Source organism: Leuresthes tenuis, unplaced genomic scaffold (genome assembly GCF_036924035.1).
Source record: "Leuresthes tenuis unplaced genomic scaffold, fLeuTen1.0.hap1 SCAF_12, whole genome shotgun sequence".
Classification (NCBI taxonomy): Eukaryota; Metazoa; Chordata; class Actinopteri; order Atheriniformes; family Atherinopsidae; genus Leuresthes; species Leuresthes tenuis.
The window spans coordinates 21,593,735-21,608,511 of record NW_027325366.1 but is presented as its reverse complement, the minus strand read 5'-3'; the positions used below and the strand labels follow the sequence as shown (position 1 = coordinate 21,608,511).

Below are 14,777 nucleotides of genomic sequence, written 5' to 3'. Positions count from 1 at the left end.
TTCACCAAAATATACAAATAACGTAATAAATTCTCCAATAAAAATGCTTATTCATTTGTCTACATAGTAATTTGTCTAAAAACACTAAATTTATATTGTTTATATATTTCTAATATGTTTTTCATCACCTTGAATGGAAAGCGTTATGTTTAATTATTAGCAGACCTAAAAACCATCCTTTAAATTGTTTATATACATTTTTGATTTGATGTATTTTATCACCCAAATTGGAAAGCACAACGTTCCATATAAATAAAGCTGGCTTGACTTACTCATGTCTGCCCTTGTCTGCTAAAAAAAAAACATTTTCAAGCAATAGTAAGGATAAGGGCATTAGGTCACAAGTTGATATCAAGCGTGTGCTTGTTCCCTAATTGTATCTGTATACTGTATATAACTGACATCTGGAGAACTGAAATCTAATGGTATCTAATGGAAAGGCTCATAGCTGCTCATGGCATCCCTGGAAATTGACTGAGGAAAACAGTTCATCACAGCTGGCTGACAGTGGCGTACTCGGACATGAACACACTGTGCAATAAAAACAGACTTGCACTTTTAGCAGTGTGACCAAGACAGATGTGTAAAATGACTGGGCCAGCACTGACATAAGAGGGATGTCATGCGCTCCCTAATGGGTCAGGTGATGAACAGTGTCTGTTCAATTAAGACTTGCCTGACCTGACTTAGTGTGAAATGAGGGCAAACACGAACAAGGTTGATGTTCCTTGTAAAATGTGACTCTACATGGTGTGAGATAATAGGTGACCATGTCTTCAGATAAACGTGTCGTGTGTGTGTGAGCCAGGCGTGGGCCAGAATAAACAACCAAGGCTCTGATTAGGGTCAGTTCTGTTGTATTTGGTCAAGTTGTGGTTTCACCGTGGTTTGCTTGTTTCCCAGAAAACAAGTACAATCTTCTGGGCTGCAACAGTTTGGCCATCTGAGATAACCTTCATACTGAACCTCGAACATGAAATTCTTCTTTCTTTCACTTTTCTATTCAACTTAATCCTTAAATTACATTTTTTTCAGCCACTTTAGAAGGATTTTCGTTTCACTATGTTCTACTTTTTTTTCCTTTTTTTTTAAACTACTTTTGACTTTTACGCAGTAAAAAAATAGGTGACTTTGTAATATCTAGCACTACTAAACTACTTTGAAACTAGAACCACAGCAAACTGCAGTTAGAAAATTTCGTATTCCAATGAGCACGTGTGATATTTCTACTTTTTCTACTATATTTGTTCTTGCATAAAGCTCAAAAGTCATACCAGACTGGTCGCGAGCATTTGCCTGAACTGGTTCCCATTATGCGGTTGCGTAAGAACAGGAGATGCACGAGAGGCGGGACCACGCTGAGTGGGTTCGTCTTTAAGTTAGAAAAAACAACCATTCAAATCCAGTAGAAGGGAAAAGAACCCCCCGAGTGTCCATCATTTCATCAGCCCATCCACCTCTTAATACCCACCAGTGGACCTGCAAGCAGATCGCAGAGAAAACCTCAAAATGGCCCCGATTTGCATCAAAAAAGTGTTGATCAGTGAAAGCGTTGACCCTCGCTGCAGGGCGATTTTGGAGGAAAACGGCATCCGAGTCACCGAAAAGCAGAATATGAAAAAGGAAGACTTAATCGCAGAGATCAAGGTAAGGCCTGTCCTTGGGAAATCTTGTTGCATCAAATGCATCTGACACGCTCTCCTTTTCCCCTCAACAAGCAGCTCTTTTCTGCAAAGTTTAGTCGCAGCAGGCAGCATCAGTTGAAATGTTCGCTGCACTTGTCTGCTGGGGGCAAAGTTGGCGGAAAGTAAGTAACAGAACGAGAGGGACCGATAGTTTTAATTTAAGGCGCGCTCATTTTAAATCTTAAAATATTAATCGCCGGTCATGACACGTTTCTCTCAGGTTGAGGCTGAAGCGCAGATTTTTCGATTAGTTCCGCCCATTTGAAAGCTGATGCAACTCGTCACTGACTTCCATCACTGCTACGATCAGCTCCGACAAGATAAACGTAACAGTGAAAAATATCTGCACCATTTAGATTTATTGGAAAAGAGGCCTGTTACAGAAGCGCGTTGCACTGGAACCATCCTTGTAGAGACTGAACGGAATATTATGTAATGCTCTTCATGGCTAGACTCACCCTCTGCAGGGCCCCTGGGTCACATGTGAGCTGTTGGCACCATTTAAACACCATTAAACGTCTTTTTTTTGCGCTTTTTAAAATGAAGCATACTATGATAAGGATGAAAATGGGGAAACTTAAGAAAAATGCTACGAATTTAGCAATAAATGAATAATTATACCTGCTTAGAGTTACTTTTTTTATTTTTTGAGAAGGAGTTATTAGGTTGTTAGGGCTTGATTTAAAATAAATAAGTAAAATAAAAATCTGTAACTCTGTAAATATCGTCATCAGAAGAGGTTCGCTTACTCGCCAGTTTGCACATTTATGCAACATACTTTTGCAAGCAGATGACAAAGAAATTATAACTACCGTACGTTTTCTACTTTAATGCGGCCGAGACAACAGGCTTTGTTTGCCCCTGCCTCTTCAAAATGTCATCTTGAGTTAGTGACCCCGCCGTCTTCTGCTCCGTTGGTTACAGCCCCCGTGTTGCATCGTCCAGTACTGCCACCCTCTTATGACCCTAAGCAGGTCAGTTTCCAAACTACCAAATGGAAACATAACCAATTTAAAAAGTTCAAAAGTCATCTTGAAACACCTGCTGCTCGCACCTGTAGCAACATAAATTTATACAGAACAAAGGAAGAATATGAAAACAATACAACCACGTACTTTTGTCCTTTAGTTCTGATATATTTAATATTAATATGTCCTCCAAACTAATCCAAGAGGAATGAATATGAAGTCATACTAACTGTTAATAATTTAAACATTATTGATTGCTTTTAATGTGAGCACACCCTGCTATCACAAGACACTGAATGGCTGAATGAGTGTTTGAATGAAGACAGTGACCCAGTTCCAATGGTCATTTGGAGTAATGGTCATCTAGCCCTTCAGCCAGGAAGTTCAGGGGCCATTTGGAGAGTCAGATCACCACAACTCCTTGATGAATAAAAGAAAAATGCATATTTTACCTCTGAAAAGTGAGGTGTGGGGCCAAGGGGAAGGAATTGGGGGTTGACCCATTGTGTTCTGTTTAAAAAATCAGACCATCGGACCATAGTTTCAAAATGACCAGCGAGAAGTAAAGGCTTGTGATCAGCACAAGTTAAACTGTGTAGCGCATGCTAAGATCACATGTCCACTATCAGAGTGAAAATACTGTATTAGACCTTCTAACTGCACCCTGCCGGTCTGTGGGGAAATTAAACCTGAAACAGGCAATAATGTTGCTCTAGAAGCAGGATTAGGCAGTATCTAACGCTTAAAGGTTTTAGTTATGCCGCGCTGAAGGGGTGCAGCTGTGTGTAGCCTTGAGCAGTTTAAATGCTACAAACAACATGCTTTCCTTTGCACCGCAGAACTACGACGGCCTTGTTGTCAGATCTGCAACCAAGGTCACAGCTGACGTTATAAATGCTGCAGATAATCTTAAAATTATCGGGAGAGCTGGGACCGGTGTGGACAATGTGGACGTACCCGCCGCCACCAAAAAGGGCGTCATTGTCATGAAGTAAGTGTCCAGTTTCTGCACATGTTTGGTTTCTTGTGCAGCTCCACTATAACGCACCGTCCGCTGACTGTTTTTTCTGCAGCACACCCAGTGGTAACACAATCAGTGCCGCCGAGCTGACATGTGCCCTGCTGATGAGCCTCTCAAGGCAAGATGAGTCCTGCTTCTGTGAACAACTGCCAACAGTGCTTTTGATAGCAGTTAAGTGCTTTAATGTATCAATCTGTTTTTTTTTATTTTATTTTTAGAACTATACCTCAAGCCACAATGTCGATGAAACAGGGGAATTGGGATCGTAAAAAGGTGAGCAAAGATTTCCACCGAGCCCCTGTTTGCATTTGGCACCCGAAGCGGTTTCTCTCGCATGTTTGGCTCCATTGTTCATCCATTTGTTAATAATGAAATATGACACTTGCTCCACGGTTTATATTTGTTCTGGGGGTCTTTGTTGGGTTTTTAATTTTACAGTTCATGGGTGCAGAGTTGTATGGCAAAGTACTTGGAATAGTTGGACTTGGACGGATAGGAAAAGAAGTTGCCACGAGAATGCAAGCATTTGGAATGAGGGTAAGCAAGAAGAATTCTGCGTGATGAGACTTGCATGCTCACAGTTCTCATTAGCAAATACACATATATAATAAAACAAGTTTTTTTTTTTTGTTTGCTTTTTTTCTCTCTATTTCTGTCAGACAATCGGTTATGATCCAATCACTCCACCTGAGGTGTCAGCTGGCTGGGGGGTGGAGCAGATGTCCCTGGAGCAGCTTTGGCCTCAGTGTGACTACATCACAGTTCACACTCCCCTCATGCCCTCCACTGTTGGTGGGTTTCCTGCTCCTGACTGTAAAGCAGTGACACTAACAGAGGCCAGCTGATGCTGTGGAGCTTACTTTTTTTTTGTGTGTTTTTTAAGGTCTACTCAATGATGAAACATTTGCCAAGTGCAAGAAAGGAGTGAAGGTTGTGAACTGTGCAAGAGGTGGCATCATTGATGAGGCTGCTCTCCTCAGAGCTTTGGAGTCTGGACAGTGTGGAGGAGCGGGACTTGATGTCTTTGTTGAGGTGAGATCGCAGCCACTGGATGTCTCTGAAATATCAGCAGTGTTGCTGTATAGCTCCAATTGCAGTTAGTCTTTTCATTTTGAATAAAAACACATACTATTTTGTCTTACTGGCCACAGGAACCGCCCAAGAACCGGTCTCTGGTGGACCATCCCGGCGTCATCAGCTGCCCTCACCTGGGAGCCAGCACCAAGGAGGCTCAGGCTCGCTGTGGGGAGGACATCGCACTGCAGATTGTGGACATGGTGAAGGGCAAGAACCTGGTTGGAGCAGTAAGTTGGAGCAGTGTTCTTATAACATTTTGAACACATAACTATGAACAACTTGCTATAAATAGCATCTCTGTCTTGCCTGATTTTCAGCAACTGTGTTCCTTTTTTTTCAGTAATCACCTTTTAGATCCTTCACAGCTCTCTTTATCACTACATATTCCTTGACTAAAGCTTTCCATAGTTTCTTTTGTGCATTAGAGGTCAAACTATATGTGTCAAACACCTGCTTTCCATGGGAGCAACCACTGCTGGAAGCAGAAATTCAGTGTTCATATACAAAGCAGATATCCATTATTTCCTAGTGGAGCTTCTGCTTTTTTATGCTTGCTACCATGGAGAAAAACTGTTCTTGCACCCCTCAGATTTTAGTGTAATTTAACTTTTTTTGTGTGTGTGATATAATTACACTGATCTGTAATTCCATCTCTTAAAAGAAGCCGAAATGCACCAACATGAGAATTTTTTAAACCCCAACAATCGAGTCTGTCTTCCAGTAAAATGCCATTCAAATGAAAGTCAACTCTTGATGTTCACTGGGTGTCTGCAGATCAAATTGTCTGATTGTTTCTGGGCTCTCTTTGCGCAGGTAAATGCACAGGTTCTGGCCAGCACATTCTCCCAGGACTCTCACCAGTTGATCAAACTTGGAGAAGCTGTTGGAGCTCTGCTTCGATCTTGCAGTGCTTCTAAAAATCCATTCAGCCTTGTACAAATAACCACTCAAGGTAAAATTACCCGTCTAACCTGTTTTAGTAAAAGGTGACCTGAAGAAGAGTGGCGTCATGGAAAAGTAACTGTAGGAAGTGCCTTTTCCTCCCTCTAGTGGTGTCAGTGTGAATTTCATCATGTATTATATATACTGTATTATGAAAATTTAGAATATATTACTCTGCTTTGAGGTGTTTCCTTAGCTTGCAGTGGCACTTAACATTATGCACTGTTGTCTACAAACCAGGGGATTGCATGAAGACCGGCACTGCTTACATGAAGTCGGCTGTACTGGTCGGACTGCTCAGCCATGAATCTGAGTGTTCCCCTAACCTCATCAATGTTCTGAGTATCGCCAAGGAAACTGGAATCACAGTATGAACTCATCTCAGCCAATGCCACACGACAGCAGTTTGTGTTTGTCCTTGAAGGGGGAAAACAACTTTTCATGTGCGTCACCTTTCTCTTCAGGTGAATCAAACCCACTGTTCATCTGACGGTGCAGCTGAAGGTGTTTGCAAGGTGGAGATTGTGGCCAACGGCTGCAGCTTTAAAGCCATCGGTTCAGTTCAAGGTGGCGTTCCAGTCCTGCTGGAGCTGAGCGACAGCGTGTTCAGGCAGCCTATCTCTCTAACTGGAAAACTGCTGTTCTTCAAGGCCTCTGCCAGTCCGCAGCTGCTGTCCTCAGTGGCTGGTAAGAAAATGTTTTTGGCTGAATGAAAAGGAATCCTGTGAAACGGATGCTGATAGCCTATCTGTCTTGATGTTTTTTTGTTTTTTTTTATAAATGTACCTTTTTTTTTTTTTAATATATATTCTTTCTGCTGTAAAACAATATCAGTAAGCAGATAGTCTACATTGACTATCAGCAAAGTAAAGTATAGAAGTAATTGTGCATTTCTAACTCAAAGGATGGATCATTGTTATGTCCACACATAACATACAAGTTGGCAAAGACCCAATTTCAATTAGTATCTTTAGGCACATGATGTCTCACCATTTCTTTTGTTACATTTACCACGACAACAAAAAAAGGTTAAAGATGACATTGTTTGACAAGCATAAGACATTATTTTTGCTGCAACAAATGTGATTCTCAAAGAGCTGTAAGCTGAAAACTTAAAAAACTAACAGGGAAACAGGGAGAAATGGCTGAGATATGCCAGATGACACACGAAGTGGACTGAAAATCAGTGGTAACGGGTCTTATGGAGAGATCAATCCTCCCCAGAGCCAAAATGATTGACGCAGTGTGGGATCATCTCAAAACGTTTGCACAGTGCCGCGGGTCTAACTTGGAATTAACGGGTTCTCGTCAAAATCAAGAATAAAACTCAACCATATTTTCCTCCCCACTGCTGCTTTGTATGCAGCCAGCCTCAAAGACCTTTCATTTAGACAAAAGGTGGCATTGAGTTCAGACTTCTAAATTGTAGTGTTCTCTGGGTATGTTTTCTGCCTTAAATTCACACCCATGTTCTCTTCAATTGTTCTTTGTTTAGGACTTTTGACCTCAGAGGGAGTGGAGATTGAGTCTTTCAGCGCTCCTGTGGACCGCGCTGGGGATCTGTGGTATTGTGTGGGGATGTCCTCTTTCTTGCGAGATCTCAGTGCCTTGAAGCCTTTGGTTAAGGATGCAGCGCAGCTCAGCATTTAAATGACAGCAGCAACACCCACGCAGTCCCAGAATAACATTTAGTCTGTGAAAGTCATAACATTAGTGAGATTGTTTTATATAAATGATCTGTCTTGGTCTTTGTGTTTACAGCTAGAAATATGTGTGTAGAATGTGCACACTTTAGAAAAAAAACTTTTCTATTTTCAGAACATTCCAGTGTTAAGGAGTTTTTATGAGCTGGTTGAAGTAAAAACTAAATAAAATGTTTGTCATGATGGTTTTTCTCATTTAAACATTCCAAACCTTTAGATTGAAAAGTGACTATACCGATGTTGTGTTGCACAACCCTGCAATAAAACTGCCATACTTTAAAAACAATCCAGTCTCACATTAAAATATGTTATAGCCGCGTTGGCTTATGCTACAAAAGGTATTCGTTTTGCTTGAAAGGTTGGAAAATTGTGAAAAGCCTGCCATGGCATTCTGAAGGAGGGGTGGGGCATTAAAGTCATTAAAGGACATTAAAGTTGGCATGTCATGATTTTAGAGCCATTTATGTGATTTTTGCGCTGCGGACCCAATATAGTGTAGCATGGTAACGTGTTCGCTTGTTGTGTGAAAGTTGTGCCAGTTTTGTGTTCGTTTGGCCCACAGCTTAGAGCATGTGATCTGATCACATTCCACAGATTCACTTTTTGAACATCCCAATGTAAATGACTGACTTACTTTGTATGCAAATGAGCTGGTGACTTAATAAAAACAAACCGTTTGTGAAAAACTGCAACTTAAAGTGGGTGAAATGCTAAAATACAGCCTCCAGATTTAAGGATTTAGTCTTTAAAGTTGAAATTTTTGAAGAAGTTTTTTAATCTTCCCATCTGTTCTGGTTGCATGAAAATGTACAGGTGGCCTCATTCAGTTTGCACAGCATTGTTGGACTTTTTCAGACCACCATGAGATTAATCAATACACAGTCTGACTCACAATCTAAATCCTTGCTTTCAGATTACATTTTGTAATTGCAAGAGGGGGAGATAAAGAATCATTGGCAGTCAAAACAAAGACGTCAGACTCTGTCAACCCTGATTTTCCACAGCAGTCCTGCTCCTTGTGGTAAATCTTACAGTTTCTCATGTGAAACCAGGTGGCTAAAACTATCCACAAATGTAAACAGTCTCACAAGTTCACACAGGCTGAATCGCTATCCGTTACATTAGTTCTACATTGTGAGGGTACATGTAAAACATTAAGTTTAATACATAGTCACACTTGATGCAAGAACGGGTTGCATACCATGTTAGTTTTAAATTGTCTCAAATATCATTAAAGGATGAACATTGTTAGAAGTTTAACATTCTTATCATTGAAAGACAAAGCACCCATGTACGGACTGTCAGTATTCGGGTCTCTGGTCTTGCTTTGTTAAACTATGCGGCTGTTCAAAAGGGGCATCACCCGGAGAGAAGTTCCCCGATCGAGGTCACGGGCCGTACTGGTGCACATTGGACCAAACATAACACTCAGGAAGTGAAAGGAAAGGTTAGCAGGCCCATTATGTTGAGCTAATCTACCTTCACTGTATGAAAGAAAAAACATAGGACAACAGTGAGGCCGTCTCCAAATGCACCGAGTCACAGAAACATGAAGGGGTTTATTCATAATGAAGACATAAAAAGGTAAAGCTAGTCTCCTCTAAGTCAGCTGACATTTGTCTATATTATCTTTAGCTGTAATCTGCCGAGGGATTGCTTTTCAATATAATCCTGACTTTGACAGATTGTATTCTCCCAATTTGCACCTTGGACATGGAATAATATTCTGAAAGAACTCAAATTAGAAACCCCATCTCTATTGATGGATTCTTGAGGAGTTATTGTTATTTTACGTGATGTAGTCTGATGTGAATTTTTATGCATTGTATATATGCTGATTGCTGGTTATTATATGTTTTATGTTGCACTGGGATATATGGATTTGTATGGCTGCTCTCAAGGTTGATTTTCTAAAACTATCAGTTACACTTTGTTCATCAGAATACCATCCACAGTTTGGTACAGATGTTCCAGCTGACCTGACTCAATTGATCCAGGTATTAAGCAGCCAAATAATAACTTACACATTAACTTAAGTTTTTCCACTCTTTGATTTGACATTAACTTCCATCATACCAAGAGTAGTTAATATATTTCCAAACAAACGTGATCATGCACAGAAGTTAAGGAAACATCCAGAACTGTAGACCAACTAGATCAAAATTAATCATTATTATTGAAGCTACCTGTTGGCAACAAGAACACCTTAAAGATAAAGTAGTTGGAGTCTTGCTCATTGCAATTTGATCTCACACACCTTCTACTCTAAAACCAGTGGCTTTAGGTGGCTCCAAAATAAAATAATATGTGATACAAAACAGATTCACGCAGACTTGATTACCATCTGCTACGTATAATGCAGATTATGGATTAGCAAAATCAGCACATATTCCAAATTGAATTTCTCCAGTAATCACACGTGAAATTTTCTCCTGCAGGAAAATGGAGCAGTGTGCCATTAATCCCTGTTAGGATTAAGATTAGGTAAAGCCTTTGCCACAGTGGAATACCACGTTCAGAATACCATGGCAACGACAAAATTGGGGGAAATCATGAATGGACCAGTTCAACTGCCTCTTCAGCTGGCGCTGTTTTGAGGGCAGTGCTGATTTGTATGCGATTTGTGTTCTATGAGTAGATCTCCGCCTGCCTAATGAGCGCGTCACGAGACTGTGGATAGAGGTTTATATTTAGCATCTAAGAGAAAAATAGCGGCGTTGGGTGATTCCTCAGAGTGGTTGCTTGGCTTTGTCAACGACTTGGACACTGGACTGCAGAGAGAGGAGGAGAATGGATGGGGTGGGGGGCGGGATGGCCGCTGCAACACAAATACCAAAATAGGATCGAGCTGCCTGCGACCGTCCTGCGCGAGCTAAATTGAGGTTCATGTGTTTTGAAGAGGAGCGCAGTGAAAGGACAGAGGACACGGTGAAGTGGTGGTGTGGAAGAGCACGGACTATTCATGGAAATAGATGATAGGTAGGCTCACCTTTGCTATTCTCTGCTTAAACGTAGCTGTCTATTTAACGATTAAAGGGCAAACACGGGAACATTTGTAAATGGTAACGTCTTGATAATTGCCATCCCATTACCGACTACACACCAGATCCTGATTTACTTTAACGTGTTTTTCTGTTGCTTTTTTCCCCACCCAGATATCATGTCACATATAAAAACCGAAATCTACACATATGACTTCAGTGATGAGGACCATGCAGCAGAGCTCCTGGTTGCTCTCAGGCATTTCTACGTCAGCGGCCTGTTTACAGACGTTACCCTGCAGTGTGGCGACTCCGGACAGGTGTTTCACTGCCACAAAGCCCTCTTGGCAGCCCGAAGCTCCTATTTCAAAGTCATGTTCACAGCGGACATGAGGGAGAGGTCCAACAGCGTCATTAAACTGACCGGGGTGGACTGCGAGGTTCTGGGCGCCCTCGTGGATTACGTGTACACCGCTCAGGTGCGCATCACTGAGAGCAATGTGCAGAGCCTGCTGGAGACTGCAGACCTCCTCCAGTTCATTACTGTCAAACAAGCATGTGAAGGGTTTCTCATTCGCCTCCTGGACGTGGACAACTGCCTGGGCATGCATACTTTCGCCGAGCTGCACGTGTGTCCCAGGCTGGAGAGGGAGGCCCGCAGAGTGATGCTGAGCAGGTTCACAGAGCTCATTGAACAGGAGGAGTTCCTAGATGTGAACCATGAGAAGGTGAGGTCAGTTCTGGATGCTCAGAGCCACACTGTGCAAAGAGACGAAGTGTTGATAGATGCTGTGGTGAGGTGGGTAACCCATGACTTGGATAATCGTGTTCACCATGTGTCTGACCTGCTGCACTCAATCCATTTGGATCTGGATGAGATTTACTTCAGAACTTCATTAGAGGTGCACAGACAATACTTGACGAACAATGATGGGAAATTAAAGTCTATGATTGTTCAGGCTTTAAGGTCCTGTGGAAAAGAGATATCTGGAAGTAGAAAAATATCCTCCTGCATGTATATCATTGGAGGCTACTACTGGCATCCTCTTTGTGAGGTCCACATCTGGGATCCTATCAGCGACACATGGGTGCAAGGAAAGGACATGCCTGACCACGGAAGAGAGAGCTACAGCGTCAGCTTACTTGGAGCGAACATTTATGTGACCGGTGGTTACAAGACCAACACTGTTAAGGCTCTGGACACTGTTTCAATTTATAACTGTGACTATGATGAATGGACCGAGGCTTGCCCCATGATCACAGCCAGGTACTACCACTGCTCTGTGGTTCTGCATGGCTGTATTTATGCCATTGGAGGCTACAGACAAGGAGCTCCAGAGCAACAGACTGAATTCTATGATCCTTTAAAAAACAGATGGTCCTCTGTGGCCAAAATGATCCAAGGTATGCTAAAATATTACGTTATATGTAGGGATGAACTGAAGAGGTGGGGCAAAAAATACATAACGTTTGAGAGAGCACACCCATTATATGATCTATGCAGTGGCTTTTTATGAGCACTTAAAAGAGTCATGGTGGCCCAAATGCTGCTGTTCAGAATCTTGCTTATGGTGATGAAGCTCCTGAGCAGGTCCTAATGGGAACTTTCTGTTAGATTAGTTTCTCTAATTAACTATACTACAACAATGAACTAAGTAGTCTAATTCCAAAAAAAGTTGGGACACAGGGTAAAATGGAAATAAAACTGGAAGCAATGATTCGCAAATCCTATAAACTAATATTTTTCATGGTAGAACATTGTTAAAATGCCAAATGTTGAAAGTGAGACATTTACCATTTCATGGAAAAGTTGCCCATCTTGAATTGGATGGCTCAATCTCATCCAGATTACATATTTTTCAGAGAAGGTCTTGCATATTTCAGCAAAACAATCCTAAACCACATACTGCTTCTATTACAACTGTATGGCTTCATAGTAGATCTTTGACCAACGGAAAACATTTGGATCACTGTGAAAAGCAAGATACGACAAAGACCCAGGACTATCGAGCAGCTAGAATCCTGTATCAGACAAGAATGGGACAATGTTGCTCTCCCAAAGGTCCCACAACTGATCTCCTCAGTTCTCAGATAGTAACAGACTGTTGTAACCATGGCTCTGTCACTGCATTTTATTCATATCTACACATGATACAACGCCTCAGGTTTGTTGGAACTGAAGTTGTAGATGTGCTTTTCTGAAAATATCCTTGTCTTAGGATAATATTTTGATCACTGATTGGATGAAAGTAAAATGATAATGTTAATGCCTTCAGTTCATTCAATACCAAAGGTTCACTGCTGATCTCTAGCTTTCTTTTGAGCTTTCAGACAGCTGCATTCTGCTCTCAGTGGATGGAGTTTGCTCAGTTGTCATGGTGATGGTTTAGTTGTTATGACAACATCACAATGAGTCTGCACTATATCAGAAACCACTCAATACCTGAAGATCTCTGCTTCTGGACCCTAAAGACAGGATCTGAGCAAACTCCATCTGCTGATGAAGACTATAAATACAACTAAAAGTATTTCTAGAAATATAGAATTTTTTTCTTTTCTTTTCCTCACAACTAAGTGTTTAGACTTGACTCATCATTTAGGTTTTACCACTTGTCATTTTACTCTTTTGGTTCCTTCTCATCCCTCTCATCATTTCCAGTAGCTTCAGGCTGCAGTTTTCACTACAGTATCAACTCAGCACAAGATTGCAAAGTTAGTGACTAGCTGCTGAACACTTAACACCTACAAAGCCACATATTTTCCTCAGGTGCTGTTGAAAAAAAAATAAAAACAACTCTTCGGTCTCCATGCCATGTAAATCAGAAAATCAGTCAACTTGTACTTAAGTCATCAGCTTTTAAACCGGTAGAAATAAGTGATAATTCTAATCTCTGTTTTGAAGGTGTCGGAAATGCAACCGCCTGTGTAATGGGAGATAAAATCTATGTCACCGGAGGCCACTATGGATACAGAGGAAGCTGTACTTATGAGAAAATCCAGGTGTACAAACCAGATGTCAATGAGTGGAGCATTGTTACAACAAGTCCCCATCCAGGTAAGAGAAGTAAAAGAAGATGTAATACGATATTTGATGTGTTGAGGGCTTTGTCCGAAGTTAAAACCCTCTGTTTTCAGAGTATGGGCTGTGTTCCGTGTCTCTCAACAACAAGCTGTATTTGGTGGGAGGACAGACGACTGTGGCAGACTGCTATGACACCGAGAGAGATGAATGGAGGCCCATATCATTGATGAAGGAGAGGAGGATGGAGTGTGGATCTGTGGTAATAAATGGATGTATTTATGTAACAGGCGGATACTCCGACTCAAAAGGGACTTATCTGCAAAGTATTGAGAAATATGACCCTGAGCTGGACTCATGGGAGATAGTGGGGACTCTTCCCAGCCCAACCAGATCACACGGATGTGTTTGTGTTCATAGTGTCAAGTGATAAGCAATTAACAAGAGCCTTTTCTTTGTTATCATTTTGTACCAGATGGTATATTGACAGTATTCACTATAGTGTGCAAATTTCTGTTCACTACCACACAGTGTGTGAAGCTGCACTGGTTGCATATCTTTAGCGAGCTTTTGGCCAAACTTAGCATTTCACTTCAATCTCAGGGGACCGCTTGAAGAGCACTGTAGTTGACTCTATTTGTAGACGGAAAAATGTTGATTTGTGAGAGTGAATGATTGTAAATGAATGTTACACAATATAAAATCCTGTTTGTGAAGCTGTAACACCAGGCTTGATTAACTCGATTAAATAAATCACTACCCTTCAAATGTGATTGCTGAGTCTTATCAGTTTCTTCTAGAGAAGTTTCCTCACATCTTGCCATTATGTTAGTTGCGTATGTTTAACATTTATGTTTTGAGTATAGAACGCTGTGGTATTTAGAATTCCCATAGTATGTGTTAAAGTGAGGCATGACAAGTTTATGCAGAACTTTCAACAAGGTAATTCAAACTCTTTTATGGAGGGGAAGAGTGAGAGGGTTGAAAATAAATCTGACACAGTTATAACCAGGTTGAAAAAAATCCCAAGAGAAAACACTGAATTTCAAATGGGTGTAAAGAAAAAACGTAATGTGTTTGTTCCACCAAAACAAAGTCAGAGAGGAGTTGGGATTCACGTTGTGAAAAAGTGTGAAAAACAGCTTACAAAAAAGTGACCTAATTCAGGAGCATGTTGTTAAATGTAATAAGAGACAAACCAGTCCAATAGAAAAGGTACATCTGTGAACTTGCAAAAGGCATAAAAACACACAGAAATATAATAATAAGAATAAATCTGCGTAATTTGTGTATCACATAGAAATAAAGCTACACCGCTGTTTTATTGTTTCACATCCCCACCTGGTGGCTGTGGCCTGTACCACACAGTTGGTCATGTTGG

The 14,777-nt window shown here is 41.1% G+C and overlaps 2 protein-coding genes across 2 annotated transcripts; both read left to right on the top strand.

Annotated features, from left to right (window-relative positions):
* The first annotated feature begins 1,395 nt into the window (after positions 1-1,395).
* On the top strand, positions 1,396-7,579 carry phgdh (phosphoglycerate dehydrogenase). Its single transcript, XM_072397078.1, has 12 exons — positions 1,396-1,647; positions 3,493-3,644; positions 3,727-3,792; positions 3,893-3,947; positions 4,113-4,211; positions 4,334-4,466; positions 4,558-4,706; positions 4,826-4,978; positions 5,565-5,703; positions 5,934-6,061; positions 6,158-6,380; positions 7,189-7,579. Exons 1-12 carry the CDS (start codon positions 1,510-1,512, stop codon positions 7,341-7,343), a joined length of 1,590 nt encoding a protein of 529 aa, XP_072253179.1. The 5' UTR covers positions 1,396-1,509; the 3' UTR covers positions 7,344-7,579.
* A 2,425-nt stretch (positions 7,580-10,004) lies between these two features.
* klhl23 (kelch-like family member 23) lies at positions 10,005-14,145 on the top strand. Its single transcript, XM_072397077.1, has 4 exons — positions 10,005-10,375; positions 10,552-11,781; positions 13,280-13,432; positions 13,513-14,145. Exons 1-4 carry the CDS (start codon positions 10,369-10,371, stop codon positions 13,824-13,826), a joined length of 1,704 nt encoding a protein of 567 aa, XP_072253178.1. The 5' UTR covers positions 10,005-10,368; the 3' UTR covers positions 13,827-14,145.
* Positions 14,146-14,777: the final 632 nt, after the last annotated feature.

Excerpts from the sequence above, each read along its gene's own strand:
- phgdh (XM_072397078.1), top strand. The coding sequence starts at position 1,510 with ATGGCCCCGATTTGCATCAAAAAAGTGTTGATCAGTGAAAGCGTTGAC. Across the intron at positions 4,467-4,557 it reads CCTCATGCCCTCCACTGTTG|GTCTACTCAATGATGAAACA; the intron begins GTGGGTTTCCTG and ends GTGTTTTTTAAG. Across the intron at positions 5,704-5,933 it reads TGTACAAATAACCACTCAAG|GGGATTGCATGAAGACCGGC; the intron begins GTAAAATTACCC and ends TCTACAAACCAG.
- klhl23 (XM_072397077.1), top strand. Across the intron at positions 11,782-13,279 it reads TGTGGCCAAAATGATCCAAG|GTGTCGGAAATGCAACCGCC; the intron begins GTATGCTAAAAT and ends TCTGTTTTGAAG. Across the intron at positions 13,433-13,512 it reads TACAACAAGTCCCCATCCAG|AGTATGGGCTGTGTTCCGTG; the intron begins GTAAGAGAAGTA and ends CTCTGTTTTCAG.